Source organism: Pantherophis guttatus, chromosome 1 (genome assembly GCF_059756535.1).
Source record: "Pantherophis guttatus breed Tessera chromosome 1, ASM5975653v1, whole genome shotgun sequence".
Classification (NCBI taxonomy): Eukaryota; Metazoa; Chordata; class Lepidosauria; order Squamata; family Colubridae; genus Pantherophis; species Pantherophis guttatus.
Window position 1 is genome coordinate 117,817,811 of NC_142063.1, and position 19,898 is coordinate 117,837,708.

At 40.6% G+C, this 19,898-nt stretch overlaps 1 protein-coding gene across 8 annotated transcripts in view; it reads right to left on the minus strand.

The window, feature by feature from the left end:
* Nucleotides 1-2,662: 2,662 nt before the first annotated feature.
* ASIC4 (acid sensing ion channel subunit family member 4) overlaps nt 2,663-19,898 on the minus strand; it is a 277,599-nt gene continuing 260,363 nt past the window's right edge. For 4 of the 8 annotated variants that reach the window (XM_060687856.2, XM_060687855.2, XM_034433793.3 and 1 more), the window contains exons 9-10: nt 19,778-19,882; nt 2,663-4,589 (exon numbers count right to left, since the gene is read on the minus strand). In XM_060687856.2, the coding sequence (XP_060543839.2) occupies nt 4,470-4,589; nt 19,778-19,882 (225 nt within the window). In that variant the 3' untranslated portion in view covers nt 2,663-4,469. Of the gene's footprint in view, nt 4,590-17,797; nt 18,366-19,777; nt 19,883-19,898 lie in introns of those variants that run through there. The other 4 variants (XM_087883772.1, XM_060687857.2, XM_087883786.1 and 1 more) reach the window with 1 other exon arrangement.

Consider the following 19,898-nt stretch of genomic DNA (forward strand, 5'->3'; position numbering starts at 1 on the left):
AGATAATTCTCCTATTCTACTCAGTCCTGAATTTGCTGCAATCTAGAGCATTCTGGTTTAGGATCACTTTGATCTCCATGACTTTTCTTCCTCTCCACGTTTTATGACTGTATTACTTCTGGGATTTTGACCAATACTTACAACCGCTTGTTGGGGGTACACAGCATTCCAGATAGTAGAATATGTCACTCTAGTGATTTCTATAGTATAACTTTTAGCATACCTTTCCCAATGAATTTGTACATTCAGATAAATACATAAATAAATGAATAGGGATTCTTACATTGTTAAAAGAGTGTACAATCTGTACAAATAGGCTTAAAGGAACCCAAAGATTTTCAGGGCAGAGGGAGGGAAAGAGAAAGAAGGAATTGAAATGAAAATTATTTCTCCGGGGGTAACCACCTGAGATTAAGTGTGTCCAGGCAACATTCATCACTGGCAGTTTGAGAAGGAATACTTTCTTCAGGCAATGTGAAAGCAGCACATTTGAAAGTGTGCACGAGGTGCAGGAATCTTCTAGAAACCCTGACAGGCAGCAACATCTTGTAGGCTGCTTCCAGGCTACTGGCCAAAGGAATTTCATAGTTGTTCCCTTTCTCTCATTTGGATTTTTGCAATTGGGAGTATAAATGGGAGAATCGGTAGGGAAACAATTCTAATGGCAGATAATTCCATCCCCTGGTAAAAATTGGCGGCTGAGGTAGCCTTCCCTTAAAATACTCATGACCTTGAACTGTGTGGTTCTAAGAATAATAAAGAGCAGGAAACATTCTCAAATATTTTGGACTTTGGGAGAAACAGAAATCAGATTTTTAAAATACAATGTTTTTCTGGCTGTGGTGACCGAAAACCTTGCAGGCCAACATAACTTCTCCTTTTGTTCACAGTTCATATTCACTCGATTAACTAGTGTTCCCCTTGGATCACAAGGATGTTGGCTTTACTTTGTGTCCCCAATTAGCTCTGTGTTTCATTTTGTAAATAGAGATAAAGGCAGCAGCTGCTGAAATTGCTGCTTTTTCAAGCAAACCCATTGTTTATTTGGTGTTATCAATTTGGAAATCTTACATTGGGGTTCAGGTGGATTGTTGCATTAGCTCTCAGGAGAGAGGTCTACAATACATCTTTCTTGTTTGTTTGTTGGGGAAGTGTATGTGTGTGTGTGAAGGAGAGACAGAAACAGATAGACAGGGGTACAAAAATTGTTTTCAGAGCATATGCCTTGTCTCTGTACTTTTTCCTAACTTTGCTCTGCTTATAGTGTGACAATTCAGAGTCAAGCTACATCAGACTGCAGTAGTAAGTTGGTGGCACAAGCACATGAGCTCCAGTTTATTATTATCATTAGGAAAGGGAGTCCCTAAAAGGAGCTCTAGTCAATCTGAGGTTGGATGTGTAAGCTTTGGGCTTTCCCTTTTTGCGCTTCGCCTTTCCACTTTTTTGAAAGCTCTGTTGCAAACCCCAAACACCTTATTTGAGCTCCCTCCAGAATTTCCTCCCGCTAAACCGCCAGTTTGCAGGAGTGTAAGAAATAATCCTGCTGCCCTCTGCTGGTAACAATCTAAAATTGATTTTGGAACCGATAATACCTAAATGGCATTAGGGCAATGGATCTGGTTTTGGAAACAGGATTATGATAACGGTAATTGGTGATATATTATCTTCCTCCACTGTGGTAGATATTTTATCCCTCTAGATAATTGAAGAAAGCCTCAAACAACCCTACAGTGCACTCTTTAAATAAACACATAATTTGCTTTTTGTAGGAAACCCTGAGGAATGAGGATTGCAAAGAGCAAATGGGCTAGGAAACTTTTTTTGATTTTTTTTGGGAAGCCTGTAATAGCAATAGCAATAGCAATAGCACTTAGACTTATATATCATTTCACAGTACTTTACAGCCCTCTCTAAGCGGTTTACAGAATCAGCATATTGCCCCCAACAATCTGGGTCCTCATTTTACCCACTTTAGAAGGATGGAAGGCTGAGTCAACTTTGAGCCTGGTGAGATTCGATCTGCCAAACTGCTGGCAGCCGGTGATCAGCAGAAGCAGCCTGCAGTACTGCACTCTAACCACTGTGCCATCGCGACTCATGTCGACAATACCAATAGAGGAATACAAATCTGGCATGTTTGGGCTGGGGACAAACTCCAAGAGCTTGTAAAAGTGTTGCAAGATTGAGAAAACGAAAATGTTTGGGATTCAGCTTGAAAATGGAACCCTTTGATCAGAAAATGTTTCTCCATAAATCTGGATTTGTTTTTCAACTTGATTACTCTGCGATGAAGGTAAAGAATGCACCCACCGTACCCCTGTTTGCTATATTTTGCTTAGAACAAAACCCAGAGCCTGCAGTCCATTGTAGCTTGGCTCTGAACAGTCACGCTATAAGTAGAGCACTTTGAATTCTGTTCAAAGTGCCGCGGCATCATGAGTTGCCTCTACCAAGAACCAGCAGTTACTAATAAGGGCAGCCCTTAATTATATTTCTCAAGTTAGAGTAGATCAATTTGGGGATACAGATGGCAGCTGTTCTAGTGGCAAGACAGCTTTGCAGGAGAAATTAGAAAAGAAGGAGAAGAGGAAGAAATTACAAAAGGCAGCATTCCCGTTATTAGCTTAAGTCGATTAGCTGAAGACGCCATAACAGACACATCTGGAGTTCTACCTGTGCCTCTTTATTGGGAGAAATTTATACATGTGTAAAACAGCGACTTGCGCTCAGTAAAAGTATGGGAGGAGGGATCTTTCCCAGGAAGATCCAAGGCTGGTCGGCAGTCCGCATCCCATCCCACCACACCCAAAGGCTGTTCCCTTTTTCAGGCGGATGGCTTGGATGTTATCCTTCCTAGGCTGCTCCCTCTATTGCAGTCAAATACCTTGACACTTGGTGCTCACTAGAGATAGGAGCGAGAGGAGGATTTCCAGCATATTCTTGTGCAAGTGCCGCCTTCCTTTCTGAAAATGCCTTGTTAGTAGGCATTGACTACTAAGGCAGCATTCCCGTTAGTAGGCATAGGGGGGACACTTGACTAGGCATGGGGCAGGTGTTTTACAATGGTGTAAGGATCTTCCTGGTTTGCTGCTTGGGATCTGAGGGCCATGGCTGGGCATCCTTTGCCCCAGAAAGTGATTGGGTGGTTTGATCTACTGTAACTTTGGATTTGCCACACACATCCCTCTCCAACACTTTGGGAGGAGAAGCCGTCCCCGTATATCAACAATGGGTTGCTTCAACTGGCATCACAGGGGATGTGGGAGCTCCTTACTCCTCACTGTATTACAAGGGGCCTTCAGAGATTCTTCTTCCAGGGATGTTGCTACTTGAACCCTGGATGCTTTGGGAGAGAGAGGACAGATGGAAGGAAGGACAGTTGAGGTGGTGAGAAGTCTGTACATCTGGGAAGGGAGTCCCTGAGGAGACTCAGGGGTACAGCCATCTCCTGCTGGGCCTGGAGGGAACCTGAGCTTTGATGTCTTAACGTGCCTAACAGCACCAGCAGTTCTTGGAAACACCAGCAGGGGGCAGCTGCAACAACAGAGGACCGGGTGGCTGCCTAAAAACCATAGGCCCCAAACACTTATGTACACATTTACAGTTGTGAAAGAGGAAGAAAGATGCAAGGAGGGGTGAGGTAACAGGCCAGAGTCTGTACAGTAAAGGCAAATAGCCTGGTTCTCCCTTGAAAGAGCAGGATTTGTGATCTTGAACCCTGTTGTGGGACACACAGTCCCGGTGTGGGCAGCAATACGTGAGCAACAGGGACATGGCACTGCCAAACAGCAGACACTGAGAGAGAGAGAACCTGATTTCTGCCCTGAGACACCTCTGTGTGCATGTAACGTTTGGACTAGGGTACTAATGCATGTCTGAATGGTCTGGATGTGGGCAAAGGTGTGTGTGTGTGTGGATGGGCGCAAAACCAGGAATACGAATGCTGGCGAGAAAAGGAGGGTCAAGTGAGAAATGCTACAAAGAAAACATTTTCCCCCAAGTGGAGTCTGTAGCCAAAGGAGGTTCGGCTACAGAGGCTTGTAAGCAATTGACTGGTCAGTCTTGTCCCTTCCGACTGGGCCTCCGGAGAATTTTGCTTTTCTTTCTTGAGAAGGCACCTCTACTCTCCAGCATGCTCCATTTCCCCCAGTGTCTTTCCTCCTATTCTGAGGGTGAGCGCCGACTGCCCCGAGCTTATTTCGAATCGATGGAGCTGCTCAGAGGCCTCCTGACTTTGGCAGTTCAGCCTACCTCTGTGCTTCGGTATGGGAGGGAGGGCACCGATTCTTCGAGAAGGGCCAGGGTTGGGTGGGGTGGGGTGTGAAAAGTGTAAGATGCTTTTGGAAAGCCTTGGGAAGTGGGAGGACATGGGTTGGTCTGGCATCGACTAGGAAGGGCCATTAGCACAGGTGGAATGTGCTGGGCCCAAAGCCACTTTAGCAGCCCTTCTCCCCTATGTGGGAGTCAGACTAGCAAGCAAAGTCTTCAAAGACCCCCTGGGGCGAGTAGTGGTGGCGATGGTGGTGGTTAGGCAGGAGGCCTGTGGGGTAGGTGCCCTCAGAGTGACGGCCCAAGGTCTCACAGGAGCTCTGTAAGAGAAAACAGAGAACAGCATTCGTTCATATCTTCCTAGCAACTTCATCCCAGGATCAACATTAGAGAAGCTTGCAAGAGATACGGGCAGATTTTACCAAAGTGACCCTTCTAAGAAACATGTGGGTAAACAAAGTATTATATATTTAAAAAAAACACAAGGTGTTAAAATTAAGTCTCTTCTTCCCCTCTTCTAGGTTGCTGAACAATGCGGAAAAGAGAGGCAATGCAGAGTAAAGTGATAACACCCCATCACCAGAGATAAGCAATGGTGATCTTCCAGATATTGTTGAACTCAAATTCCATCAGATCAAGCCAAGACTTTACTTGGTACAGGACAGTGGAAGCTGTAGTTCAATACTGTTGAGTATTATTGAGTCCCTATATGAGGGCGATGGGCAGGTCTTAAATATGATAAATAGATGATAAACAGAAAGATATAGATGATATAGATAGACAGACAGACAGATACATGATAGAGGAGAAGACAATGGATTTTAGATAGAAGCTAGAGTTATGATCCATATGACAAATAGCCACTCTTAAATGGCACCCAAATTTTGAAATAGGCCTTCACTCTATGCTGCTTTCTTTTATTAGTTTGCTTGGGTCAATTTTCTCATTGCTCAACCTCTAGTAACATTCATCATTTCCAGTGCTGCTTCATTATCCCTCTATGTTCTACCTTCCCTTCTCCCACTTCTGTTAAATTTGCATTTTCCTCAAAGATTTAAAATGGAACTGCAAGAAAGGGAGAGAGGAAGAGACCCAATGGAGCAAGAATATAGGCTTGGAAAAATGCCACACTCCATCACCTGAAATGAGTTTAAAATTCCAGATATAATTACTAGTTAGTTTGGCTATAAAATGCTTGAGAACATACTATGTGATTTAACAAACGAAATTAAATGATAGCCTCATAGGGAAAAGCTCTACTTTGGCATGTTTCACACCATCAAATTCAGAGAGAACCCATGAACTCTGAAACAAGGGATGAATGTTTTTCAAAAAAGAAAATTTATGAGGAAGATCAGGAAAGTACTCAGGGGAAGGTATAAATAAGGTTGGTGGGAATAATTTATGTTGATTAAATAGTAATTTCAGGGTTAGTGGAATTTTCAACCAAGAAAGTCATTGAGATCCTATATCAACTGTTATAATTTGAGGATACACGAAGCCGTAAGAGTTTTAAAGTGTTTTGTAGGTGCCCCTTTTCAAAGCCCCTTCTGTATTTCCTATCTTCAAGAACAATTTATGTATTTTTTAGAAGTGTGTGTGTGTGACACCTATTATTAGATTTTTATTCTGATTTTAAAAATATATAGAACTGAAGGCAAGAACATACCTATTGCACCTGACTATTTTTCCCACAACAACAACCCTATGAGGAGGGTTGGATTGATAAAAGCGACTCAGCTGGTTTTCATGCCAAGGGAAGCCTAGAACTCACCATCTCCTGGTTTCTAGGCCGGCACCTTATCCACATCCACTGGATCGTCTCAGCAGGTATCAATCCAGTCTCCTTACAAAACTTCCAGTCAGGGGGTTGCTAGGCAGACTGTTTCACTGCTTAACAGCTTTGATATTCAGAAAACTCCCCCTGATCCTCAGTTTAAGTCTCTTTGCTTTTAATTTCAATTTATTGGTTCTCGTCCTGTTCTAAATTTCAACAGAGAATAAATTTCTCTTTTGCATGTGACAGCTTTTGGATATTTATAGACCATTATCGTACCACTCCTTAATCTTCTCTTTTGCAAGTTAAACATGCCCAGATTCCTTATACTTCCTTCATACAGCTGGGTTTCCAGTCCTTGATCATCCTGATCTGATAAAATAGAAAGTGCTCTCCTGGGTTTTAAAACATGACAGCCTGAAATAGTTTTACCAAGTAAGAAAAAAAGCAGAATTAACTTTTCAAAGATCCAATACATCATGCATTTCTTATGGGGCATCCCAAAAACGTATTGAAATACAAGCATATACACAGTCCATCGAGACAACAAAGGCAGGCAATTTGTACCAGCATCTTATGTTGCATTTGTGAGAACAGGACCTGAGAAGGCAGAATTGCTGCTCCTCCCAACTGCAGTAACTGCTTGGAAAGGCTGCACCAAGTCTTTGCTTTGAAGATCCATTCTTGAAATCTCTGGAATATGACAAGGGACTGGTACTTTGTCCTGCCTCTCCCTGCACACTAATGTAAAAGAGCTTCATGTAAAAAGGGATTTTGAAGATGGAGTTGGAGAAGTCGGAGAAGGACCAGCAGTAGATCTGAATGAGGTGACCTTAGCTCTTAAATACGCTGCACTATGGCATTTAATGGATTGCCATCACTTTTTTTTTCTTTACGTTAAGAAACAAAACCGTTGCTGCTTTGCGTGCCACCTGCCATTCTGTCCACAAGGTGGTGCTGTGGCTATGCAGCCAGGCAGGTTGGAGCTTATTTTGACTGCTTACTATTGATAGGTATTGATCGGAGGCATCTGTGGCATCGTCCGACTTGGAGGTTTTGCCCACTAACATAAATCTACTCTGTCTGATATACTCTGCTCTGAGCTATTCCATCATGTTTAGTCTGAAAAAGGCTGCAGGGGCAACTCAGAACCTCTGGGGTACCCGTGTTGGGCAATCAGGGGAAATGTGGCATTGATGGGGATGTAGCCAGACACAGGATCCCCCATGTTTTCTCTGTTTTCATTCTGTGTGATCACTCTTGACATATATCTAACTGAAGGAAAGGAGAAGAGAGAGAGAAAGTGGGAGGGAAAGAAAATTCCCCATAAAGAACAGGACTTTTATCATTTTGCATTGGAGAAAAGAGCCTGCTCTGCAAAATAGAAGTGAAAAATAGGGGAAAAAACCCTTTCTCAAAAGAAATCTCTGGCCTTGCACCTATTTGTAGAAATGGATAAATTGTTCAATTTTCTTGTATACAAGTTTAAAAGAAAAAAAAAATACCTGGAGTTGCAAGTCATTGCAGACCCAGTGACACTCAAAGACACTTGGCTGGAGATTGCAACTAGCCAATGCCGTAAGACAGATCTTGCTCCTTTGCTTTTCCTTCCTCCCATCTGCCCTTGCTGTCCGATCTCCAAAACCCCTACCAACCAGTTGGAACCTGCCCAAATTCAGCCTCCAAAAACAAGCTTCCTGATACTGTATTTTAAGCCAAAAAGTGTGGGAGAGGGAACAAAGGACTTTCTGTGCATAAATCAAATATAAGCTTTATCTTGGAGTTCTGGTCTATCATCTCGATTCGTATAAATCTGAGCACATCCAAAATATAAAATCAAAGCTGAAACAATGCACAAATACGCAACTATATATAGCTACTGTAACAGGTATCCCCTCCCCAACACAGACATACAGAGAGCAATGATTAAAAACCTGAAATCATGCCCAGATGTTTTGGGGAGCTGCCCCGTTACCCTCCAAACAATCAAATGTAGGACAGTATCTAGCTAAATTCCTATCACTTTAAGGCTGACTCGCATGGAGTCAACCTGAGTGTGAGAAACAGAAGGGACTTCTTCGTAGGGAAGACCCAACTCATTGTAAGGCTCCCCAAGGAACCTCATACAAAGGCAGCATCTACATCATCAGCTGCAGCTTTCAGATTCAGAATCGAGCCAAGAACAAGGACTTCTTCCAAAGAGATTGGGCCTGGGTTTAAGCCCATAAACCCACAGCTCCTTCAGTGCCATAGAAAATGTTTGCTCTTGTTCCTTGTTCTCTGCCCACTGCCCTGTAATGAGAACAGCCTTCCCCTTCTGGTCTTTCAGAGGCCTATTCAGAGGTCCAGTGGTAACCAAGTAACTCATTCAACGGTGGGGAGGGGAATGAGGGGCAGGGGGCTTTTCACTGCCTGAGGGCTCATTTGGGGACTTTTCAAGCTGTGGCTTTATTTACAGCTCGTACTGCAACCATGTTGCATTCAAAGATTTCTCGTTTTTTATTGACTTAAATGTTGGCAGCAGCAGGAAATTAAAGTAAAGTCAGCTGCTAATTAGATATTCCTCATCCGACAGCTCCAGAGCCAGCTAAAACTTGGCACGTTTGATGAGCCTTCAAATGCCTTTGCCGGCTGTATTTTATCTTTATAGCACATCAGACTCTTGAGATATTGGATGTAGCAGTGGATCAGCTTACACCATACAGGCATATGGTCTATGCCACTCATTCCCCCAACATGTTCCTGTAAGATTACAGGCCAGCAGGGCAATACAGGAGGGCTTGCTTGCTTGCTTCCCTTATGCAAAACACACAGAGCCAGCTTCAGGATTTGCAGGGCTAGAATAGGCTTTCATAAAATCCTATCTTTCCTCCTGGCTGCCTTTTCTTTTTTGGTGTCCTGAAATTCCTCCCTGCTGCTGCCTTCCTGAGTCTTTGTAAAATGAGAAAATCAATGATGAGGTTGCAAGTGCTTGGCTAATGGCAGGGCCAGAGGAAGTGCAGAGTCATACTAAAGGTAAAGGTTCCCCTCGCACATATGTACTAGTCGTTCGCGACTCTAGGGGGTGGTGCTCATCTCCGGTTCAAAGCCAAAGAGCCAGCGCTGTCTGAAGACATCTCGGCGGTCATGTGGCCAGCATGACTAAATGCCAGAGGTGCACGGAATGCTGTTACCTTCCCACCAAAGGTGGTCCCTATTTTTCTACTTGCATTTTTTACGTGCTTTCGAACTGCTAAGTTGGCAGAAGTTTGGACAAGTAACGGGAGCTCACCCCATTACATGTCGCTAGGGATTCGAACTGCTGAGCTGCTGACCTTTTGATTGACAAGCTCAGTGTCTTAGCCACTGAGCCACCGCATCCCTCTATAGAGTCATATTAACCTTGCCTAAATGTTATGATCATCTCCCGAAGTCCTTCCTGATGTGTTCTCCTTCAGGGGATAAACAAGTCTAGTCCCCAGGAACAGATGCTCTCCATGGAAGCATTCGTTCATGGATGGTTGTCTTAAGAAGATAAGACTAGACACTACATCTTGCCTCTTTGCAAAAGCATGAGTAGTTCTTATTGAAGGAGTGGATGTGCATGGATGTTTGGGATTAAATGCTACAATATAAACATATCTTTCCTTTATATGAAAATTCTGGTTCCATCTGAGAGTGGAAAAGGGCTATTTTACAATGGAGCAGAACTGTGTTGAACAGAAGAAGATTGAGTTGAATGAGCAATGAGGAAATTAGGCACAAAGGCTGCTATGGAGAGAAATGCAGTTGTTAATACAATAGTATTACAATATTACGTATTGTAATACATAAGCATAACAAGAATTGTTATCAAAGAAGGCTGAGGTTGAAAAAAAAATTAAAATTTTGGAAGCAGAATTTTTTTTGGAAAGTATGAAACTGGACCTTCAACTTAAATCTATGGTGGGAGAATCCGGAAGCGGCGCGGTGGGACTGGCTGGGAAAATGCCAGGTTCCGACGAGCTCGGCAAAAACCAGCCAGACGAACCGACACCGGTGTGTGTGTGTGTGTCTTCAGACCGAAGCTGTCCTGTAGGGACAGCGAAGAAAGAGAGGCAGCTTGGTGTCTAAAGAGGGACAGGCAAGTCCCTTGGATAACCTGAGAAACTCTCTCCGAGCCGGTGACAGGGGGCGGCGATCAGAGTGAATCACCATGAAGCTGGAGCCTCTGGAGCAAGCGATGTGCAGGAGGGAAGATTTGGACAGAGTGCTGGTGTTGGGTGAGTGATCGGCTAACCCACAAAAAATAAAAAGAAAATTCTAAATATTTTTAACTACTAAACTATTACTAAAATTACCCCGGTGTGGAAATTGTGGCTAAATAGTGGTGGTGGGAAATTGTGGCTAAATAGTGGTGGTGGTGGTGGTGGGGAAGGGGAGATGGTGGATGGAAAGAAAAGTGAGAATGACAAGCGTGCCATAGAAGAACCCGAATAAAGAATTAAAAGTGATTGACAAATGGAAATGTAAATCTGGAACTTGGATTCAATTGGGATTGGATTATAAACTGATTGGTGGTATACAAAGGTGAAAAAAGAGGTGAAAACTGGCTTTTTACTCGTTTATGACTCAATAAACATGGATGTGGATTACAAATAAAATGGCGATTTGTTAATTAGTCGATGGAACTGTGGATTATAGAGAGACATCTCCAGGAGAAGGAAGGGCATGACATGGAATTGTTTACTTTGAGAAAACCTTTAAAGAAATGAAACCTTGAACTTTTAAAGAGATAACTGGCGAGAACTAAGGAGGATACGCTTTGCCTACAAGAGGATAGACTTTGATGATTATAAAAGAGGGATCTTAAAGCGACTTAAAACTGGAATAATTCAATCCAGAAAGAATAAAATGGAACAGGAACTTAACGAACTGATAAAGACGATGTGTGTGGAGATAAAGGAAATGATTATAAATTTGCATGGAAAATCGAAATCTGAGGAGGCAAAGACAGAGCTAGAATGCACTGAAGATGAAAAGAAAATGACTAATGAGAAACAAGAAAGAGAGAGGGATAATGAAGAAGACAAAGACAAAGAGACTGACTATGGAAAATTAAACAATTGTAATATTAAGTATGGACAAAAAGAAAAGAAACAAAGGAGGAAAAGAGGGTGGAATAGGAAAAATATAAAAAACTTAAATGATTACACTGAAATTTACAGTGGAAAGGTAAGAAAGATAGAAAAGAGATGGAAAATGATAAGAAATAAAGGACAAAATAAAAGATTTTATGATTTTAAAATACAAAATAAGCATACTGCGCTTAACAATGAAAAGATACAAAAAAGGAAAGAGAAAGGAGAAACAATGGGAAATATAGGGCAGAATAGGAGAGTGCAGAAATTTAAAATACAAAAGAAAGGAAGAAGAAGGGAAAACAAAAGGCAAAGAAGGAAAAGAGGGTGGAGGAGAAGAAAAAATATTAAAAACATAAATGATTACACTGGGATTTACAGTGGAAATATAAGAAAGAGGGAAAAGAGATGGAAAATAATGGGAAATAAAGGGCAAAGATTTTACAATTTTAAGATACAAAATATTAATGAAAAGATACGAAAAAGGAAAAGAAAAGTAGAAACAAAGGGAAAACTGTAATAAATGTCACATGCTCAATAATATTGGAGGTTTATAGAATGATAACAATATGAATAAACCAGTTGGAGGAAATTGTAATTTTTGGAATATTTCAAACTATATATTTGAAACATAATTAAAAAGAGAAAAGAAGACAAATTAAGAATATTTTAAGAACTAATTGGATTGGGTAAAATGAGAAAGGATTAAGATGCGCTTTATAAATATACATTTGAATAAGTGGAAATTTAATGTTAAGATGTTTTGAGAAATATATTTAATGATTGAAATTGAATGTAAAACTGAATGAAATTGAAATGATAAAAATGATTTAAATGTTATACTTGCAAGAAGTAAAGCAGAAAAAATATATTGGTAAAAGTAAAAAAGATAAGCGATTAGAAAATTATTTGAATAAAGATTTGAAGGAAAAAAGAGAACAAGAGGAAATATATTGTTAATAATTAAGAAGATAAGGGATCGGGGTTGCCTGAACTCCACAATGGAAAACATTAAATTGAAAATGAATACAGCAATAGAGAGAGATGAAGGAATTGGAAGGGAGGAGGAAGGAGAGAGAGGGACGGAAGAGTAGGGAGGAAGGAAGGGAAGGGAAAGTAGAGTAGGAGAAAAGGTAAGACAGGGGGGAAGAGAGGAGGAGAAGGAGAAGGGAAGGGGAATTAGAGAAGAGAAGAAGAAGGTGGGGAAAGAAAGTTGGAAGGAGAAGAGGGAGAGGCTAGGTTTGAGGAGAAAGATTGCTGCACAATAAAAAAAAAGATGAAGTGGAAGAAAGGCAGCTTTGAACAAACAAATATAAATATATTAAGAAAAAGAATGAATTGTTTAAGAATAAAAGAGAATAAAATTGTTTAAATAAAAAAGGGAATAAATATGTACAAATAGTAAAGTTAGAATTTAGGGATAAATGAAGAAGGTGTTTATGTATGCAAGTATAGAAATACTGAGGTATATTCAAAAAAAAGGAAAGGGGGGAAGACGATATTGACAAAAATTGTAATTGAGTAAAATGTATTTGAATTTGACTAATTGTATAAGATAAGAAACGACCAACACTCTGTTCAAAAAAAAAAAAAAAGAAAGAAAGAAAGATGTAGGTGAAGGTGGGAGAGGAGAAAAGAAAACAACCCAATAAAACTTGTTTAAAAAAAAAAAATCTATGGCTCACCAGAAAATTGAGATCTCACCAAATATAGCCAGTCTGGTCAGAAGGAGCCAACAGTTTGCCTGAAAGTTGGAATCTAAATGAAAAATCACGCTCTACTCTTCATCCTTAATTAATCATGACATACACCTATTAACTTAAGAGACCATCTTTCTGAATCACATTTTTTTAGGTCATTGTCCAAGTTCATCCATAATCTTTGATAGCTATCACTTGTCGGTCACAGCAATGATAGCTCTCACAGGGAATGGTAGGTAGTCTGTTCCCACAAGCCATCAATCGTGAGAAGCCTCTTCTACACTTTCAATCTTCCTTGTGTGCATCTACTTGGATTTTCTGTTTTGCAGCAACTGTACTGAATCCCAGTATTTGAACCATCCATCTAAACCAACAATGATCAGGCTCCTCCCTGGTTTCCTGCAAACTTGAGGATATGTTTCTCTGCGCTGAATTGATGGTAGGGCAACCCTTACAAATGGATACAAACAACAGCTCCTCTATGTTGGTTTTGGGATCCCATTAATGACACAGCAGAGGCAATTTGGCTCCACATTAATCTTCTTTGTTTGGTCTGGGCAGAAACAGGCAGGAATGTAACACTCTGCAAAGCCAGAGATGGAAACTTAAGAGTGTTTCTGTAGCAGCAATCTCTGCTATTATGACTGCCTTTAAAAAAACACACACACAAAAACCATACTTCTTAGACTGTTGATCATTTTTCCTTGGTTTTAGAATCTATGCTTTGAGCAAGAAGGAGTTGCACAGTGCAGTTTTCCAAAAGACCAAATAATCAGTAGAGCTGAATGTGATTTAATTTCCAGCAGCTATCTTCATTTCATGGGGGGAAGTCACATAATGGAGATCAGATACTGATGGTATTAGGAACACTTTATTATATGTACAATACTTTGTAAGAACATCCCTTCCTGCTCCAAAAATTCTGAAACATTTATTTCCGTGACAAAATGCTGAGGTTACCAGAACATAAGGAATTTCTCTGGAAACAAGAACAAAACTATTAGAAAGCCTTGGTAGCTAACTCAGTGGATTGACCCTGATATTCTCTCCTCCTTTCTGTGCCATCTATTTCTCTTTCCATTTAGCTCAGTGGGAAAAGTGCCAATAGTGGTAATGAGGCCATTAGCCAAACCGTCTTATGGATCTTGAATATTTTTCTCCTTTTAGTAAGTGTCTGCTATGGTTCACAGGAAAATGAGTCTCTGAACAATCCACAAAAGCTGTACCAATTCTCTCATTTCCAAAATGCCTCTTCAATATATTAGCAATGGGGCAGCCAGAATAACATTTTAGGACTGCAAAAATAGGCAGGCGTGAATTCACACTGCCGTTTTGGGGAAAGGTGTACCATCTTTTGTATACTCATCCCTGGTGTTTGCTTTTGACTTCATACAAATTGTTCCAGGAATAGAAATACACAATTATACAAAAAGGTGAAACAGATAACGGTAGAATTGGAACAGCGTTCAGTTGTGAGGCTTCCCATTTTTAGAAACAAAGCACAAGGCTCGCTCTCACTGTTCTATAGACAAAACGTTTTGTTCAGGATAACTGCATTATGACTTTGCGCAGTTCTTAATCTAGCTCCCTCAATTTCAAGGCTCAATTGACCCCAGTAATCGCTGCCCTCTTTTCCAAATGCTTATCTTGATCCCTGACAAGGAGGAGGATCCCACTGGCTGAATACACCGTTTGCAAAACAGAATAACAGAGGCATGTGAAGACTGCATTTCTATTTATGTTATGAGTTGAGGTGCATTAGAGAAACACAGGAAACATATTCTAGAAACCTTGTCCTGATTCTCACAATCAAGAACTCTGTAGAAAACTGCACAGGATTGTGTTTATAGCTCTGAAGAATGGCCAGGATAAACACAGGCTAACCTTTCAGTTCTGCTTTCGGACACCACATTTTGGGAACGTGGCAAACATAAGCTCCACTTAGATTTTATGCATCCCCAGCCCACTTTTTCTGCTGCTCAGTGGCCATATCAGCTTCTTTCTTGCATGAGGTTTGAGTTTTATCAGCACCTGATTGTATCCGAATAACATCTTTTCATAGGCCAGTGAACAGTTGCAGTTTTTTCCAGCTGTCCAGCAGCAAAATCCAACTGTATTTTAGTATCATCAGCTTAACCTTTTCTAGCTTCTGAGTCTAAAGCTCTGTGGAATAATGAGGATTCTGTCCAGTGACAGTTTTGGATAGTTGACTTTTTAGAACAGTTGTTCTTTTAAATTAGATTGATTTGCTCAATTACATTTGTCCCTACCTTCTTTGCAACTGGCTATTCTCCAGACTATTTTCATTTCTTTTGCAAAAACTACTGTTGTGGGAAAATCTACAGGAGACCTTGAGTTACAACTGTAATTGATCCTGGCAATTATGGTAGTTAAGTTGTGACGATCATAAAGCAATCATAAACCAAGTGACCAGACCTGATTTTATGATTTTATTTTTTCACAGCAATTGTTAAGCAAATGCTGTGATCATAAAGCAAACACCAACATTAACTGAACACAGTGGTTGTTAAGCAAACACAGCAGTTGTTAAGTGAACCCATTGTTTACCATGGAGCAGTTTTGCCAGAAACTGGTAGTAAATGCTAGTTTCTGGCAAAACCATTGTAAATTGCAGTCATGTGACTGCAGGCCAACACAAATGGTCTTAAATGTGGGCTGGTTGCCAAGAAACCCAAAATGCAGTCACATGATGGGGGGAGGGAAACTTTGGAACGTTGAAGTTGGATCATAAGTCCCTTTTGGGGGTTCATTGTAACTGTGAATGGTCGCTGAGCAAGCAGTCATAAATCAAGGACTATGCGAGTTTAACATCTACATCCATCAACTCTTCAAGTAGGCAAGGTCAAGAAACAGACTTGTCGCAGGGATTTCAGGAGTGTGACTTTATTGTCCTCCTAGGGCATATTGAGAGATCTTGAAAGCATATTCAAAATCTTCATTGACCCCCTTTTTAAGGACAATGAGGTCAAGAGGGAGGGGACTGTTCTGAGCCACTTTCTCATGTTTCCTATTTTCCCAGCTCTGAGTAACTGTTTCCCCTCTGCCACCACCTTCTCCAGGCCAGAGTTAAATCCCTCTACTCTACAGACCCCCTGAGATCTCATAACATTAGAGAAATTATGAAGAGATAGTTACAAGAACATGTTTCAAGCCTGGAAACGATGAAAACATTAAGAAGAAACTCAGGCTGGCTCTGCCTTAACCCCTCCTAGGATATAAGAGAGGGAAGAGAAAACACAAACTACATCAAGAAATATAGTTCTTCTCGAAACTTGTGAAATTGGTTTCCTGGGCTGGCCTACCTTGAAGAGTTTTTTTTTTTTTTTTAATTTGATTTATATCCCGCCCTTCTCCGAAGACTCAGGGCGGCTTACAATGCGTTAAGCAATAGTCTTCATCCTTTTGTATATTTATACAAAGTCAGCTTATTGCCCCCACAAACTGGGTCCTCATTTCACCTACCTTAGAAAGGATGGAAGGCTGAGTCAACCTTGAGCCTTGGCGAGATTCGAACCCTGCAGTAATTGCAGGCAGCTGGTCTTAATAAGCTTAATAACAGGGTGCCTTAAACCCCTGTACTACCAAGGCTTTTGGACTTCAAGAGTTGATAGCAAGGTTGTGAAGATTCTGGTTCTTTATTTTGGAGAATGTATGTAAACCAAGTGTACATTATTTAAAAGATAGTTACGTCTTCGGTCAAGAAAGTTTTCAGAAGACCTCTGTTGAGATGGTGAGGTCGGGCAAAATCACGGTCCCCAGAATCAGCAAGGGCCTCCTGATAAGTTTCAACTAGGCAGCAATTGCTCTGCCATTGCTTTCAGTTATCCCTTGTCTGTAAAATTCTTGGTTGTTCCAGAAGGACACATTTCATCTAAAATTCCCAGTTGCTGCAAAATGCACATATTCTTTTTAATAGTAGTTCCTTTCAACATACAGCACCATATACGTGCCTCTTCCTATATTTACTGTTATAGGTTTGGATGGATATCTTCTTCAGATCTCAAATTCTCTTGAAAGTAGGTCTGCTGTTTTATCATATAACAATTCAGATCCTCACAATTTTTCATCTCCTATATTCTAGGCATTATTGTGAATCTTCTCTGCTAGCTCAAGAAGAAGTTTTTTTTCCTGTTTGGCTGCATTAAATTTCCTGGATATGATATAGTCTAACTTAAGAAGATCTTACCTCCACCAGTTCACTTGTTTTATAAACAGTACGATCTTTTTTACTTAGCAAAATGTTATCTGCAGGGGTTCCAAAAATACTTAATCAGTGATCCATCACAGCTGAATTATTTTCCTTCTCTTTCTCTCTTCCCACACACAGATATATATGCTGCATTCAACTTACATATAAAAGCAAACAGTGCATGTTCTGGAAACAAAATATGTGTGTAAGAGTTGTAGTTATTGGTGTTTACAAGAAGTGCATTCCACACTCGCTAAGCGTAAATTCAGATTCTGAACTTTCATTAAAAGAAGAGCAAGTATTTAGCCTTTCTAGAAACTCAATGTAACCCAAAATACACCATGCATCATCTGCCAATTTTACAAGAAAAGGCTATTCCTGCTTTTTGGTATTTTTAAGCAACAAATGAACAGGAGTTGTTTTTTTTTTAATCTTCCCTGGTGAGAAATGATTGCTGCCTGGTAAAAACCAATTCAGAAATTGAGCTTTTGTTGTCGCTGTGATTAGGTAGTAATGTACCTACTCCCCCCACCCCACCCCCAGAAAAAAGGTATGATCAGAGACAGGAGTTTGTAACATTACTATAATGCAACATCTTTTCTTTAAATACAATTTATTTGAGTTGCTAGGCATTCTTTAAAACATTGTTCTATTATCATTGCACCTATATAGCTGAGTAATTTGGACTGCATATTTACTTAGGATTGAGATAAGCAAAATTGCAAATTTTCTATTCTCTTACTTTCTGGATGGTCTTCTTGTTTTTTTTTTAAAGTAAACTTTATTGTTGGAGCAATCTGGCATGATGGCTATTCATAGCTCAATGACTTGTCTTCAAAAGTGCTATTAAAAATGGCACAAACCATTTGCAGTGGAAGCCATTATCCTGAGAAGTGGTGGGCTTCACTTCATTTGCTGTGTTCAAAGGGAAGGCAACTTCTTATTGGGGGGGGGGGTCTTCAATCTGGATTCTTGCATTGAGCAGAAGGTTCACCTAAATGGCCCCTTCCAACTCTATAGTGCCATAATTCTAGACTTTGTCTCTTGTGTTTGGCCTAGAGAGGAAAACCTAAATAATAGTCTTAATTCTATTTTTATCGCTAGCTCTCCAAGATGGCACTCAAAGTGGTCCCTAATTTTTTTATCTCCCTACTGGTTGATTGGGAGCACTTCAATTCATTGTAAGTCATTCTGTCCATGACCTGTTTTAGCACTGCTTTAGAACTTGAACAATTTCCTGGATTTCAATTCTTAAGGATTTCAGGCATAGGTAGAAAACTACAGTCAGGATCTTGGTTCCTAAAGTTTACCTTTTGAAAAAGAAGGGGTAGAATTAGTATAACCAAATACTTAAGCTCTATAAATCTTGGTGGAGTGGCGGTACAATCTGCTATGTCACCAGATCATTAGAAATAGATCCTGATACAATCAAGACTTTTTGCTGTTGTTTTTGTATTAGGTTAACTAATGAAACTCTGGCTGATTAATCATGCTAAACTCAACTGAGTTTCTCTGTCCAAATATATTTCTTTCTACTTGTCCCCAATGCAAAAAGACATTTTCCATAGACTCCATTGCTTCTTATTAGAAATAATTACAAATCTTTCCAAAAAGAATAGAGAGGCTCTCAAGGGTTGGCCCTACTTTGTTGACCAAAGATCACAGGCTTATGCCCAGAAATCTCCAGATAAGACTGGCAAATCTAAAACCTTGGAGAGTAGCTGCCAGTCATTATAGAGGCAGTTTGGTCTAATGAATAAGGCAACAGGCTGGAAAGCAGAAGTCATGAGTTCATGTCCCACCCTTAGCCATGAAACCAGCTAGGTGACTTTGGGCCAGTCATTGTCGCTTAGCCCAACTCACCTCACAGGTTTATTGTTGTGGGAAAAATAGGAAGTGCGTTGGACATGTTCACTGCCTTGAGTTATTTGTAAAAGTAATAAGGGCAGGATACAAATTCGTAAATAAATAGACAACATTAAGCGAAATGGACAAGAATCTGATTCAGTCTAAGGCAACTTCATTTTGAATCTAGGGCATGGAATATTCTAGAACATAGGAAACTTATAACAAAAATGGTATAACTAGATATCCAACTGAATACATACAAGGAAAATGGGCCAGTGTGTTGTAATGATACACGTGAGTGACACAATTCACTACCACACCATAAGTTGCACCTTTGCCCGTTAATTTGGGGGGGAGGGGGGAATCCTGCAAAGGACCATGGCTGCACCAGCCCCCAACAGATCTGGGAATTTTGGCAGTTGTGAAATTAACATGTCTAGAGATATCCAGGCTGAGGGAAGCTGATGGATAATTTGCAAACAGCTGCCAAGATAGGAGATGCGCACTTCTTAAGATATACAGAAACGGCAACATTGTGGAATAGTTCTTTTAAAATGTAGATAAAAAATAAATAGATAAAAAATAAATATAGATAAATGAATTCATTATATCTACAATCACTCAGCTTGCTGCATCTGGTCCACAAAATCCTTCAAAATCCTCATAAAATTGGCATATCACTCTATTAAATACAGAAGCGGGCGGTGTCCCTCACTCCTCCTCTCCCCGCTTATTTTACCTTTAATTGACTAGGTTCAAAGCTTCAGGCTCATCTGAATGGCATTTTCCTTGCTTCCAGTTAAGCCCCCTTCCTACTTCAATTCTCTGGCAACTGCAGGAGTGAGTTTGGGAGAGGAAGAACCCTATGTTATACCTGCTCCTTGTTTTCCTCCAGTCCCAGAGTGGCAATACTGCCCGAAGGCTTCTTCAGGGCAGGTTTGGGGCGCCGTAGGCCATGGGCCACCTTGTCACGGATCACCTGGAGCACAGCAAAA